We start from the raw sequence: 15,893 nt of genomic DNA on the forward strand, positions 1-15,893 counted from the left end.
GCTTGAAAGCTGGCACTTTAAAAATGTTTTCTTTGGTACAGTAACTCACTCGTAATATCATACACAATGAACAGTATCACATCACTTGTGGGCAAACATATTTTCCTAGCTTTACAGACAAGAAATTAAATCAAATTCATTTTTAGGTCCGTACCCAAAAATCTGCATCCTCAACAGCGATAATGATTTCAAACTGTTTCTGTACTACGTACAATGTATGGATAATATCAGCCACATCTACTTATTATTTTAACACTTTTCAATGAATATATTGTGGTTGTCTGATCAAAAAATAATACTTCAGTTACAACTAGTACAGTTTTAACATAGTTACAAAGTCAAAACTGAGCTTTCACTCAAGATTTAAACTTACCACTACACTACCTACAGATAATATTGATTACTAATTATCAGATACAATGTCTTCTTATAAGTAATTTACCAATTAGTAGTGAATATTTCTTTGGTTATTTGATGATAAACAATGCCCCAGTTGCAGCTAGTGCAGGTTCAAAACATAGCTCAACAGAATTCCTTTCTGCAGTAGGCTGCCCTCTCTGGTGAAAATATGAAATGTATGAAATACAAGGCTCTCATACATCAAAACAAATGTCTTGAACTGATAGGAAGCACTTGGGTTACCATTATAAGGGGGTGCTGATAACTTGGATAAACTAAACAAGGAAGGAGTAAGTCTTATGACTTGGTATACTCTTATTTATATAAAGCAGCACTGACTCGATAAGTATACCGTACAAATGACATAAATACATTAACTTACCACCAATTTGACCCATTCCTCTTATTTCTCCCATCAATCCTTTGACCAATGCCAATCTACAGTCCAGCCATAGTCTGGCATCTAGTCTGGAACGACTCTGAAAGTTCTGATATTGGTACTGACTAGATCTATTGGGTTGAGTTATCGCAATGCTGACTGGTTCTGGTCTACTACGTGTACCACGCATTGAAGATGGTCTGAAAACAACAACAAATCAGAACATATCAATGAAAGTACTCAATATATATCAATAAATATATGTTTCTATTTATGTAGTGGCCATAATGCAGATATTTATATTGTGTTCAAACTAAATATTAAATATCTATGTCAACAATTTACTACTTTATTTATTGAAATATCATCTCTTTGACACTTTCATTTTTATCATTATAATGGTGATGGGGGGGGGGGGCTATCTTTCAAAGGGATCTTTTCAATGTCAATCTACTGATTATAATTCTGTGAAACGAAATGTCTCTTCATTATATTCTAATGTAATGATCTCTATCAACATATCCCAACTATCTGTGGTACCCATTTGTTCAAGAAATGTACTAGGTGACAATGTATTGGCTCCCCCATGAAATCTACACAACATAGTCATTTTTTTGGATCTCAGTATAAATCACACTGTGTGAACACTATTAAGTTATGTGCTCAACAACACTCCCCCCCCCCTCGCCCCAACTCCACCCCCCACCCCAACCCCCCACCCCCATGAAGTCATAATCCAAATACCTTCGTTTGGTTGCAGATTCCTTTACTTCATCAAAGACTTGACTATCCTGTATCATCTTCATGGCAGACACCACAATATCTGCACTACTTGTAGAGAGGTGTTTCTGTCTAGCAATGGCTGCCAACTCCAGTTTACACAATACAACTATTTCAAGCTCTGATGCCGACAAAAGCTCCCCACCTACAAATAAACAGACAATAGTGACAAGTTATTTTACATTCAACAATGGCAACTATTTTTAAATTTCAAGGTTTTAGTAAAAAATAAAAGAAGGAATTCCTCTGTCAGAAATTTCACATCAGTTGTTAATACCTGCTAAAGCTGCACTAGCTGTAACCAAGACTTTGTTTTGAAACTATTCTGTTAGATGTGATGACTGATTTGTAATATCATACACTCTGAATAGTACAAATCACCTGTAAGTAAACATATCTGTAGAGCTGTTCACATAATATGGCACAATAAATCCGATCAAATTGATTTTTGCAGCGTCCATACCCTAAAATCAGCATCTCCAACGTGGTCACGATTTCAAACTGTTTATACTGTGTAAGTACTCATGGATAAAAATCGACCTCTAATTCACATGTACAACGCCTAATTCTTGGTATTTGACAATTTGCACTGAATAACAACATATTGTCAGTTGTCTTGATCTAAACATTAATACTCTAGTTACAGCTAGCACAGGTTTAATTACACCTTTTCATTTCAATAACAGTTCATCATTATAATTATAGCACACAATAGACTTTGAGTCACTTCTAAATTTCTAAATTTATTTCAGTCTTTAGTTGTTGTTTTTTGAGGATACAAGTCACCAAGCAGTAATTCTGAAAAAGTCATTTTAATAAACTTAAAGTTATTTTCTTGACTTGCAACAACAGGCTGACCATATATTAATTTGCACTTACTACCTCGGACCTAACAAGTTTAGAGGAACACGTAACTTACCTTGCTCAGTAATAGTTTCACAAAGACTAGTCAGAGACTGTTCTGATGCACTCAGTAATGTTCCCTGTAATGAAAATGTATATTTTGTAATGGCGTGAAGTACAAAATGGCAGCAAAAACTGGTGAGTATCACACACACATGTAAGAAGGATGTTGATGGCATTTATAGGGGGAAAAAATGGTATAAAAATCAAACATTCAGAAATGGTACATCTATTAATGAAATTTCAGAAAGATTACATTACATGAAGTTTTTGAAAAGAAAACAGATATGTAATGAGAAGCTCTGAGCATGGGATAACATGGAATATAGTATCATGCATAAGCCAAAATATGGAATGTATACCCTGGTTGTTTCACGTCATGACAACAAGCGTCCACGTCACTTGTTTTGTTGTGTTTAAAATATGAGTCAAAATTTTCCTGGTTTTTCATTTGCATCACTGCAGTAGGGTATAATTATCATGTTATTCTCAAATATTTTTCTTCATTCAGCTGAAAACTACTCAATGACATGACCTAAGGATTTTGCAGTGACTCATAGTGAAACAGACCCCTTAGGTCACTCATATTTTCCTTGGCTGAACATATAAAAATATTGAGGAATACCATCTAATGAAATACATTGTATATACTGGTAAAAAAATGAGCTTAAAGGTCATGTTCTTCATCTATTTCTTTAGGTCTTTTCCAAGCTGAGAGGATTTTTCTTCAAGTTTATAGGAAAACAAACTTTTAAGGCATAACCATTGTGAACTACATGTACAAGTAGTGGTTGCTGTCTTACCTTGATTCTCTCTACTGTTGGTGGAGACTTTCCTCCAGTAAATACACGGATTGTGTCTTCAGTTACACTTGCACTGTCTTCAGAACCAGCAGGCTCTGTGGCTAAGAGTCAAAATAGAGATATTCATTAAAATACCAATTAAAATAATACTTCTCATGATTATAAACATTGATAAACTCATTATATGTTTATTTCACATCCATATATAAATTGACTGATTCATAGGTTATTGGAAAACAAATATTCAATCAGATTAGGCGAAATATAAAATTGTTTCTGGTCAGCAAGCCCATCACTTAAATACCCCCACGTCGGTCTTTTTGTGTGTGTGTGTCTTTGTCCAGCCCATGCAGTCTGTGGGGAAACACAAAAATAACCCTCCCTACTACATTTCCACAACCTTTCCATTTTAACATTCCTGGGCATTACACACACTGTTGTACACTTACCTAGTGCTTCATCTACAGTTTTAGGGACGGCTCTCTTTGACGTGGTTGATGGAGGTGGTTTGGTAGATTTGAATGTACTGCCACTCATTTTACGCACCGGTTCTGGAGGACTAACAAATCATACAAAGACATCAAATTAAAGAAAGGAATATATTTAACAATGAGATTTATTTCTCTACAATTCTCACAGCATGCTAGTTTTACTAAATTGTCAATATTTTTCATTTATTTTGAATATTATTATAAAAGTTGTAGCTGTGATTTCAATAAATGTCCCAGTACTCGCATTCTTTTTTTCTGATGTACTCCAATGGGTTGCATATTATTTGAATACTGAGTAGTATATACATATATGACATACTAGTAGTAGAGGGAGTCTACTTTATTTTTAAGAAACATGATTTCAGCACGACAGCCAGTCCATTATACAACGCCATTAATTATATCATGCACAAGCCAAATTATTGTCATTGAACATAAAATATGGATTATATATCCTGGTCATTCTACATCACAACAATCTGTGTCCTATGTTACTGGTTCTGCAGTACTTCAAATACGAGTCAAACTGTTCCAAAACGTCGGTATTTTCCGCAGTTGTTCATGATTTATGCTCAAAGAGGTATAATCATATTATTCCCCAATATTTTTCTTCATTCGGCTGGAAATGTTCACGACCAAAGGAATTGTCACACCTCGTAGTGACAAGGCCCCTTAGGTCACTCCTATTTCCCATGGCTGAACAAATAAAAATATTGGGGAATAATATCTAATTATATCACACGCGCAAGCCAAGTTGTATGTGTTCAAACAAGAACTATATGGGATGGAATTTATAGCCCGGTCACCGATGTTACGATAAATCATGTCTACATCACTTGTCATGTGGGGCTTGAAACACGAGTCAAAACATAATTAAATAAATAATTATTTTTCTCAATTTTTTTTCTCCAAAATTTAGCTTGCGCAGGTATAGCTATTATATCATTCTCCAACAATATTCTTTATTTTGGTTTGTAATTACTCATTTATAATAAAGGGTTCTCTCACTACTCATCTCAGCTGATGACTCATGGTGACATGGCCATATGCTACTCCTATTTTCCTCAGCTGAATGAAAACAATATATATGGTAATAATATCTAGTGTATTTTGTGGTTCATTGATAGCTTGTATAGATATAAAGACCAATTCATGAAAGCACTACGATGCACTAAAGTGACCATATGGATGAGAATTGGGTATTTATTTGGGATTTTTAATTTATAAAACAATTTTATCATGGCTTCCGCCTTGAAAAAATCAATGTGAAATAATATTGACCAAATCTGTGTTTGTAACTCAGTGCATTGCAAAAAAGCTAAAAACGTTAATCTGTTACAAACACAGACTTGGTCTATGTTGTTCACATTGATTTTTCAAGTAGGAAAAGGAAGCTGTGATAAAATTGTTTTATAAATTAAAAATCCAAAATAAATACCCAATACTCATCCATAGGCCACTTTTAAGTTCATTATCATATAATTATTGTCCAGAAGTCTAGTGTTGTCTTTGTCTAAATAAAGTTACACTTCCCCACCTTACTTTTTTTCTTTCCATCATCTAAAAGTCCCCCCCCCCCCCTTCAATATTTTCTACAAAGTTTCAAATTTTCTCTAATTTGGACTAAACTCTCCATTAGACTACACTTAGACTAGTCTATACTGATTGCACACTTACTTTCCATGAAGTAGCTTGTTATGTTTTATCATGTGACTAATGGCGGTACCAATATGCGGTGATAAAGTCTATAATATTGTCAACATCTGTACTATTGAAGCTGTTGTTAATCTCTGCTCTACTCATTACCTACCATTACATGTTTAAAGCTGTTATTCATCTCTGCTCTACACATTACCTAACATTATAGATGTATAAATTCAAGTAGTTTGCAAACACTCATATCTGAATCATTGTCTATAATCCCCTTTTAATATGTCACAGTTGATTTCTGAATCAGAATGTATCTTTTGAATACTGCCAGGACTGGGCATACGTTGGTGATATTGAAGTGGGTTTTTTTTGTAAACCAGTAGATCGGCTGTTGTTTTGTCTTTGGTTAAACATTTTCGAAATGTAAATCCCTGTTATAATCATCTGTAATACTCTTTATCAGTAAGGCCTAAAGAAAAAATTGTGTAGTTCTGATTACGCTAAATTTTTAGAATAGGTGTGGTAGGTAGATTTTTTATTTTATTTTATTTTAGTTTAGTTTAGTTTTCATGTGTGAGTGTCTAGTTCAGGTAGTTATGGTTTCCATTGTTTTTCATATGGTCTCTGTGTTATTGGCTTCTTCTCATCAGATGTACAGCCATTATGAAGAACAGTTTTATATCATGTCTTTTTACGTTGATGTCAGTTTCTGCATCCACTATTTCTTGCGAGACTTCACATTTTTCACAATTCTTTTTTCTCGAATATGTAAAAAAAATGTTTAGGGTTGGCAGTGAAAAACTAGGTGGGGATGGGGTAACTGAAACCAAATAATTTTTTTTAAGGCCTTATACTATAGCTGACAGTACTGGAGAAAAAACCTTAGTAGTGAATGGACCCAGCCTAAATGTACACAGTCTGATTTCTAATATCACAGTATTTCTTATCAGTGTTGCAATTAATTGTATTTTGAATTCCCTGATAAAGGATACTTAAAATCTGACATGTCGTTGGATGTCTACTGACATTTTTGTACTCATTTTACCAGATGTAGTCTGACTTATTCTGTGTTAGAGTTTTATATGCTGTTATCGATGAAATCTGAGAAAAAATACTTTCTAAGAAGGGATCTACCAGTAATGTAAATACTCAAAAATATTAAAAGAAATGTTATGGGTCTGACTCTTAGGCAAATTTATTGATAATATCAAAGAAAACTGCTACCTCAAAAATAGACCTCAACTCTACAAGTGGATAATCTACTTATTGAAAGGGCTAGAGTTTTAGATGATAGCATTAAGAACATTGGATAATGTTATATATAAAGTGCAATATCATGTTTTAGTTCCAAAATTGTCAACGATGTCAGATAAAAAAAATACATTAACAACACCAGATATTAACTCTCACTCTGAGATCAAACTTCTTTTATGAATAACTGTAGATTTCTCTTGATACATGAACACATTATAAACAACTTGCTGCATTAGTGATAAAGTTAGTAATTTATCATGGCAACGGCAAGTCAGCTATCCGGAAAAAAACAGACACAAACTAAAAAAACTATTGTTGTAACAATGTTGATATAAGCACTCATAGTAGGGTGGTGACTGTGTAGCGTGTTCTTCTCAAGGGGTCACAAATTCAACCTCATTCAGTGTTTTACACTATCTTGATTACAGAGTGAATATACTCACATAACCACAGACAAGTAAGGTACTGCTATCACCCATTTGTGTAATCTACAACATGCAACAACAGTTTTAATTTGTGTCTATCTTAGTTTAGCCGATAGTTTGCTTTCCACAGTAATACCTTTCAGTGTCCTCATCAAACTCGGGGATACAGGCAATAGTATCAGCAATAGTTGTCAATAGGTGAGACTGTACCAGTGACAAATGACATGTCATATGGGGTCCAAAAAGTGTAGCCAGACCTGGTGACAATCGCTTCTCAAGCAGCGTCTCTAATATCTATTGGAGAGAAACATATACAAATTATGCAGATCTATGCTGTATGATGGAGATATACCTCGGATGGCGGTACAATACATACTGAGTTTTTATTAACTTGTTCATTTCTGTATGGTTTTGGGTTATTCCATGGTACAAAATCACTAATGCTGTATCATATGTATCACTATGATGCTTGGTCAAACACAACCCAATTACTGTAAACCCCAGCTAAATGAATTACTAGTACCGGTACTTAGGCAATATTATGGTGTTGGGATCTATTTTATTAAATTTAAGTATTGGCAAGGTGGAATGTGTCCACATTCTCTCTACGTGGCTTTGATAAAAATTGTTTGCCTATGGGATGTCCAAAACCTGTTCAAAAACGTAATATGTCTTATAAGACCAAAAGTTGAGGGCATATTCTTCTACTAGTTACAGCCTGTTTCATGTTAGAGTTCACTGGCTCTATTTGATACAACCACACAGAAACCAATAAGAGAATTGTACATGCTTCACTTTAAGATACATGATTGCACTTTCTTGTTACATTTTGTCAAAATAAAAAAATAAAAAATTTCAAAATACTGCAACTAGACACAGACATGCAGGCGCCTATGTTTTTATGTCTGCATGGTGGCACATTACCTTAATTACAGTAATTCATTTCAAATTCATTTAGACTAAATGTAGCAAGAAACTGTACTCATTCAATCTTGTTAATCTTAAAGTGTAGCATGTCCTTATTGTTTTTTGCATAGTTGTATCAATCAGACCAAGTGAACACTAAATAAGAAACGGACAGTATACAATCTTAATCTAAAAACAAAGCCAACTATAAGACATCATAGAATAGAGATGAATAATCCTACCTTGAGATTGATTGGTTCCACTAATGGTTTACTTGTATTGAAGTGATGAGATGTCTAGTACAAAAAAACAAAAACAACATACTAGAGATTAGTTTATTGATGTTAATGTCTTGAAAAAGAGGGCTGAGATGATACATTTGATGTTTCTCTAAAATCTCAAGTAATTGTAGGTGACGTAAATGTCTCTCTACCAGAACCAACAGTTTATGAAAATGACTTCGTTTTCTGGAGTGGTTTCCCCCTTTCCCTGTACTCAATACAAAGTTGATTATAATACAATTGATGTTGATAAATACACACAATTTACATCAACTTAAACCTACCATTTTGGACTCAACTTGTCTGAAATTGCTGTCTGCTGTTTGTGGAAGTCGCTCTCCATGTAAGAGTCGTAGCAAAGTGGTGATGGCCTCACTGAACAGTCCTAAATCTGTCAAGATCTTCACCTGTAAACATACATAATTGAAAACGGCAATTTGAAAATAAAATTCTAACATTCCATTATTAAAACTCAGAGATAAGAATTTATAAAATTACTGTTGAAATTGTACCAGTTAGGTTAGAGAATTTGTGTCGATGATGTATGTAGTACAGAGGGTACCTTAAAGAAAAAGTTATACTAAACTCAAAAAACAAACAAATATAAAAGACCAGACACTGAAGCCTTTTCGACTGTGCTGTGGTCTTCATTATAATTGTCTTCATTATAAACAAGTTCCTCATTAGAAAGGGCCATGATGAGAAGTATGTTGCACTGTGAGTGCAACTTTATGAAATGGTCAAATGAAAATAAATGTTCATATTTACATACTGTGATGTATTTTTTGACAAATTTATTTTCTTTATGAGACTGGTAAGCTGTAGACTCTGGGTTATTCTGCACAGCCAAATCAATTTATAAACAAATGCCAGTGGTTCAATTGTTGTTCATATTGAAGCACACACTAGACAAATTCCACAATGGTTGTATTTGTAATTGATCATAACTGTTTCATCAATTTCTACACAGCAAATAGTTTTGATGACGTCAAAATAAGTGAAAACTTAATAAGTTATTCATGGTGTTTTTGTACTCAATTATCAAAGTTATAGATAATATCTGGTGTACACAGTTTTCCTATTACTAAAAACTGTAACATTATGAATGGGTTTACCTTGAGTATACGTCCATCCACAACTCTCTGTAAATCTCTGCACATAAAAGTGGTGAAGTACTGGTACAGGGTTAACAGAGGTAATACCTAGAAATATACACAACAGTTATGAAATATTAATACAGGGAAAACTGAGGTATCACTTAGAAATAAACACACACATATACATTGGTTTAAATCTCATAGTGAAATACTTTTACCTTTACTATATAGTAGTCAAGAGAGCTTTATGAGTCTGGTGTATTTTCTTTTAATTGTTGCCAAGATTTTTCTGATTATATATTTTTTGTAACTTAAAGTGTATTTTACTTTTCAATTATGTCTAGCTTTCAAGTACATTATATATATAAGTCGTCATGTACTTTAATAAGTGTTTTCATACTGATAAACTGCACCATTTTGTATAGGGCAATGGATATCTGGTCAGTATTGACTCTTTCTATATCTATATGATCATTATAAACATCTTACTCACCATCAGATTATGCCTGCCTCGAGACAGTTCCTCTGTCACCCAGCGTAGACAAGCCACCAATGTTCTGCCATCACAGCGGAATCTATCCGATAACAAGTCAATGCCAGGCAGTAGGTACTGCACTTCACAACCCTCTCCTACTTCATACAGAGCATAGTCACGGTCTGCTGTAGGGTGTGGTAGTGTTGTACGGAACAACGATTTGAACAGCACTGCAGACAGGAAACAACTCTCCATGCGTAGACCTAAATCTGATGTCAATATGTACCTTGGAGAGCACAAAGATAGAATTATTAGTTTCATAAAAGTCGTTGACATGGTGTTAACACAGACTGTTACAACTGGTGTGTCAGACTTACAACAAACCAATACATAAAACAATCAAATCGAGAATTTTCACTTGAATATTTTTTCACAATTTGCATACCCAGTTACTTAAAACAAGAAACTAGTTCATTGGGAATGAATTAACTTTGATTTACAAATTTTAGGAGTTCATACCTTGTAAAACAGAAGTTGCCACAATTATTTATATATATATATATATATATATATATAAATAACTATTAAAAGTGAAAAATAGTACAGTATCAAGTAAGATACACAGGAGCCGTTACACAGTGTTTCATGCTTACGCAATCATCGGACGACTAATGGTACAGTCAGTGATGTTCTACTATAAAAGTTCAAAAATTCTAAGGTTCCATTTCACATGATGTGGGCGCCACCGTGGAAGTTGGTCAGTACATATCTATTTTGATGTCGGCACTTTGATATTAATTCAGATCGTTTGTTTAATAAATTGGATTTGTCAGTGTAGATGATACATAGTTTTTCTGCCAGACAGAGATCACATCGCTTTGAAACATTAGAATAGGATGGTGCACGTGTACGTGTGATGACAGACCAGTCGATGGTATACTCTCGACCTTGACCTTTTCTTTTCAAGTTCCAGATATGTTTTGATAGCTCAGTACAGCATTGGTATCTCTCATTGGTGATGGATTGTTTGTGGTTGGCATGTCGGAGTTTGAAACTGTTATCCGTTAAACCAATGTATTGCTTGTTGCTATCTATATATATGATATTTCACTTTTCAAAGTAATGTACACAGCATCATTAAATTCAAAGAGAGAAATAAGCTCATACATAACTCTGATTCAAATTTTTTGGGATCAAAAGTAATGTGAGTAAGAATGTTAACCCTAATTGCAAGTAACTGTACAGAATAAAGAGAGAAAATAGAACATACAGCCTGTTTCAAGTTACTGCTCATCAGCCCTGTTTGATTTAGCCATGCAGAAACCAACAATAAAGTGCACAAGCTACACTTTAAAGATAGCAAGATTTAATGAAGTTTCTTGCTACATTTTGTCTAAGTGAAATGAAAGTGTCACCATGTAGACATCAAATGCAGATGTTAAAACATCAACACTCGTATGTCTGCAATTCTCGCTACCTGCAATACAATTCTACACATCACTGTGGAGTCAAATGGAATGAAGTCGCACGACAACGCGTTCTAATGTCGACAACTACACTACCGGTCGGCTATGCTAATACACAGGAATGTTTCTTTCCCATTTTCAGTTGTAGACTTCTCTTGTAATTTTGCTCTGGAAAGATACTGTACATATTTAAATTTCCCACCTCCATAATTATATGAGCTTAAAACTTGCGTTTATCTTATTTGTTACAAATTAAACTGTTTGGAAGAAACATTCACATGTATTGACATAGGCAATCAGAAGTGTAGGTGTCAACAAATGCAAGTGCGGTCGCGAGACTGCGTTCCATTTGACTCCTTAGAATTGGATAAAATTGTATTGCAGATAGCGAGAATTAGTTGCAGAACACTTTAACTGGTTTATATAATTTCCAAATAGACAAAATGTAGCAAGACATCGCCATCTTGCTATCTTAGTGTGGAATATGCAGTTTCTGATTGTTTTCTGTGTGGTTTTATCAAATACAGCTGGTGAGTGATAACTTGAAACTGGTTATAAATTATACAAATACATACTGTGCAATCTTGGCAGTCAGTATACCAGCAAGTAGACAACCCCACAGTCCACATCTATCTAATAACTTAGCGCTATCATCTTGTTGTGATGTATTCCTAGCTACCAACTCTCTCCATGTATGCAGTGTATCTCTAGTATTCAGAATCAGATCTAAAGCCTCAGACCACCACTTGTAGGCACCTCTGAAAAAATAGAAACAAAGATTACTTGTTAATTCAGTTTTTCTAGGTTAGTTATTTGCACCAATTGAATAATTCCTTCTAACAACTAACTAACTTTTAGACTATATGATGTTACAAGTTATTGATTCATTTAAAGTCATTTAATATATACTGTATGGATTTATTTTAGCTGAGTATGCACAAATTTTTTTTCTGCAGAAATAAGTCTGGCTAACGTACTTACAAGTTGTCATATTTCTATATTTGGGTGTTGTGAAAGGTGTCAACAATAGTTGCAGTGAATACAGCAGGTAAACCAGATTATCAACAGTTATTTTCAAGTATATGTAGTGTGTCTTTTCCCCATCAAGCACTGTCAGCCAAACTAAAGTACCTGACATATCCTAAATTGGTATTCTGCAATATTTTTCATGTGCCAAAATAAACACATTTACAATTATACCATAATAGTATAAACTACAGAGTTTACAATTGAAAGGGTAACAGTAGATAGTACGTTGGGTACTTACCTAATGTTACCACTGTGGTAATGTAGGTTTCCAAGTTCATGCATAGCTTGTGATGCTAGCCCTCTATAGTTTCTGGCTAGCAACATCTCAATGGTTTTATCATAGGAAGCGATGACAACACTGAGCTGAGAACGTGGTAGTGATGAACTTTGTACATCAGCCATAGCTTGGAACTCTTCCTGCATCATATCAGCTGGTACTGCACCCTGTGGTTTACCGTCATTCTCTGCAAACTCTACATGACTGTGTGTACTCATACGACTAGGAGCTCTGGTGACTGTAAATAACCAAATACGTTGAATACATTACAGACATTGTCTACATACCTGATTGCGAACCTTGCCACCCTACTTTTCTTATATTTTGGTTGATTCCTAGTGGGTTTTTTTAAGTTGGATCACACCACTATAAAGGAGTAGGGGTGAAAGTTTTCAAAGTACAAACCAACAGTTTTTGACTTATTGTTCACACACACACACACACACACACACACACACACACACACACACACACACGTGATGCACACACACAAAGGCATACACACACACACACACACACACTCACACACACACACACACACACAGACACACACACACACAGACACACACTAACATACAGATGCATCTCAATCCTTATAGCATTTATAGTAAATCTCACAATTCAGTTGTGCTAAAAACAACGGTTACCTTGTTTTATTTTCAGCTTGCTTTATTTATTATAACATAATTTTGAAAGACACTTCTACATCTAACTTACCATTCTGGTGTCCAGCCAAGTACAACACCATAAGTTTTCTACTATGTTGTAAAGCCCTGGCTACATAGTGAGATACATCTAAAGCCTCTCTCAATGTTGACAAACTGTCCTTGATATCCAAGGGTACACATACCAACTTGTAGGCATCAGCTGGGCCTGAAATCAACATTCAGAACAAGACAGACATTAATTAATGTATAACTAGCTACAAAACAGTCAAAAGAAAAGTCTTCATTGAAGTTATATTTCACATAAAATGTTTTAAAATTGACATCAGATCCTATGAAAGTGAGATGAATCCTTAGCCAAATGGATTTATTGTTATTTGGGTGAATGGTAACACCTTGATTGCTGGGGTTACAGTTACTGGAGTTAATAAGACCCCTTACCCTTAGTTCAGTGGATTTATAACTATTGGAGTCATTATCTACTTACCTAGGTAGACCTCATATCCCTCTGGATCGATATGACCACTTGGGTTGATGGGTAAATAGTTACTTTGGTCAATATGACCCCACTTAATTCAACGGAGTTATAACTACTAGTGTCATTTTCTACTTACCTAGGTAGACATCATGTCCCTCTGGATCAATATGACCACCTGGATCAATTGGTTTATAGTTACTTGGGTCAGCTTCTACTCTTAACTGTACTTCTTGATAGTTATGAGCTGTGATTAGTATTCCACCAGATTCCTCAGATGCCCTTTGAAAGTGAGGTTGTGTTGGTGGTGGGCCACCGTAGTCACTGACTCTGTTGATAAGTTTTCTCTGTGCTTGTACCAAGAGTGGACTCACTTGCTGTGCATACCTCTCTCTATATGGACAATGAAAAATAGAAGGTGACGATGAAATTACAGCTAAAATGATGTCGGTTTGATCTTTTACTCATGTAACATGACATTTTTCACATGCACTCAGACAACTTCAAATGCAAAAAGAAACAATTACATAGGTGATGCACACATTGGAGATGTAGAAGTAGTCAAGTTGATATGTTGATTATCAGTTATTGAAAATAAACAATTGCAGCCATTCAAATCTTCAATTCCATATGTAATGTTTTCATTACAAGCCTGTTTTTACTGCACTGTGAAAGAATAGCAATGCTTATCAGTGTTCAATGTGATTGGGTAAAGGATCCAGCTGTGTTTGTTGTGTCTCTGTTGTTATTGTTAGTCTAGAGTTGAAATATGTCTATCTTTGTGTCAAACACATAATGTCCCAGAGAGAGGGGGAGAGAGAGAGAATATGAATATGAATATGAATATATAACTTACTGTGTGATTGAATTAAATCTCATGGCTATTTCAGCTACTTTCTCCCATCTCTGTTCATAGAAGAGTAGTTCTATAGTTCTCATCACCATACGTCTTGTCCAGCGGGCATCAATAGTTGTGATGTCATCTAATGGCTCTTCAAATTTCAAACTAGCACCCCCCTTCTCATCAGACACCGATCCCATCCAAGTGTTTACTTTGACTTCAGGTTGTTTCCTTCTCTACATGTGTATGTGTGTGTAAAAAAAAGATAACAACAAAACTGTCAATATCTCCACTATATAATTATAATTATATATTACCATTTTACATTTTCTTTTCAAAAGTAAATCAGACTTCTCTCTTTAACTGTACATTTGTAAATTGATAGAAGTATTCTCATGGGATATTTTTCAAGTCAGAATTTCTTTTATTCATATAATTATATAAATTATGTATTTTTCAGCTGCCATTCTATTTAATGATATTCATTCAAGCACAGATAATGATCACATGTAGACTGTAAACATATTGGCTCAAAAGAATGATAGAACTTCATGTAAGAAGGAAGGGGGTGGGGGTGGGGTCTAGGCTAAAACCTTTAGCTTTTTCAAAATCAGTATGGAGTGCGAACAATATTTATACCCTTCAGCTGTCAAAATGTTGACTCAGTGTTTGACATGTACAGGATTAGCAATCCTCTTCTGGAGCTAATATTAAAGTTTGTGTAACGGGTTATAACCAACTCCTTGTCTAGGCTGAAGCCTTTAGTTTTTTCAAAATCAGTATTGCGTGTGAACATTCTATGTTACTGGCATAGTGTCTTTACACCTACAAAGTTCTGAACAACTATCAGAGTTGATTGTGATGCTAAATGTTAAAAAGACAAAATCATAAGGAGTATCTGACCCTCTTAGCTCTTTTCTCTTCCTCTGTCTGTAGATACACCATCATATCCAGTAGACAGTCAGCTGCCCTGTAGAATGGTTTCCATACTATCTGTCTAAGCTGATCGGTTGTAATGATACCAGAACCAGCGCCTGTATTGCTAGCAAAGGCACGTAGTAATGCAGTGTGTGCACAGTTCCATAGCGATCTACATGCATTCTGTAGAAGAGTCCAGTGATGACCACGATGTGCTAACACCTATAATATACAATTATGACAGATTGATAACAGTGTCATGTTACGTATTAATTGAAACTACATGATTGTACTGCTTTCATATGGAGAATATCCTAGGTACTGTGTTCAAGACCCAGTCAAGATTAAAGACAATTTTTTACCCACGTTTTACTGTACA

The 15,893-nt window shown here is 34.8% G+C and overlaps 1 protein-coding gene across 1 annotated transcript in view; it reads right to left on the bottom strand.

Moving 5' to 3' along the window:
• LOC144435415 (cilia- and flagella-associated protein 54-like) overlaps positions 1–15,893 on the bottom strand; it is a 70,575-nt gene that overhangs the window by 24,268 nt on the left and 30,414 nt on the right. Inside the window, exons 35-50 of the mRNA XM_078124014.1 lie at positions 15,500–15,736; positions 14,612–14,832; positions 13,895–14,148; positions 13,333–13,488; positions 12,577–12,853; positions 11,885–12,067; positions 9,862–10,129; positions 9,387–9,473; positions 8,556–8,678; positions 8,233–8,286; positions 7,221–7,378; positions 3,714–3,823; positions 3,265–3,365; positions 2,478–2,541; positions 1,523–1,703; positions 782–978 (exon numbers count right to left, since the gene is read on the bottom strand). Of these exons, the coding sequence (XP_077980140.1) occupies positions 782–978; positions 1,523–1,703; positions 2,478–2,541; positions 3,265–3,365; positions 3,714–3,823; positions 7,221–7,378; positions 8,233–8,286; positions 8,556–8,678; positions 9,387–9,473; positions 9,862–10,129; positions 11,885–12,067; positions 12,577–12,853; positions 13,333–13,488; positions 13,895–14,148; positions 14,612–14,832; positions 15,500–15,736 (2,671 nt within the window). The remainder of the gene's footprint in view (positions 1–781; positions 979–1,522; positions 1,704–2,477; positions 2,542–3,264; positions 3,366–3,713; positions 3,824–7,220; positions 7,379–8,232; positions 8,287–8,555; positions 8,679–9,386; positions 9,474–9,861; positions 10,130–11,884; positions 12,068–12,576; positions 12,854–13,332; positions 13,489–13,894; positions 14,149–14,611; positions 14,833–15,499; positions 15,737–15,893) is intronic.

The sequence above is a fragment of the Glandiceps talaboti genome, chromosome 1 (genome assembly GCF_964340395.1).
Source record: "Glandiceps talaboti chromosome 1, keGlaTala1.1, whole genome shotgun sequence".
Lineage (NCBI taxonomy): Eukaryota > Metazoa > Hemichordata > Enteropneusta > Spengelidae > Glandiceps > Glandiceps talaboti.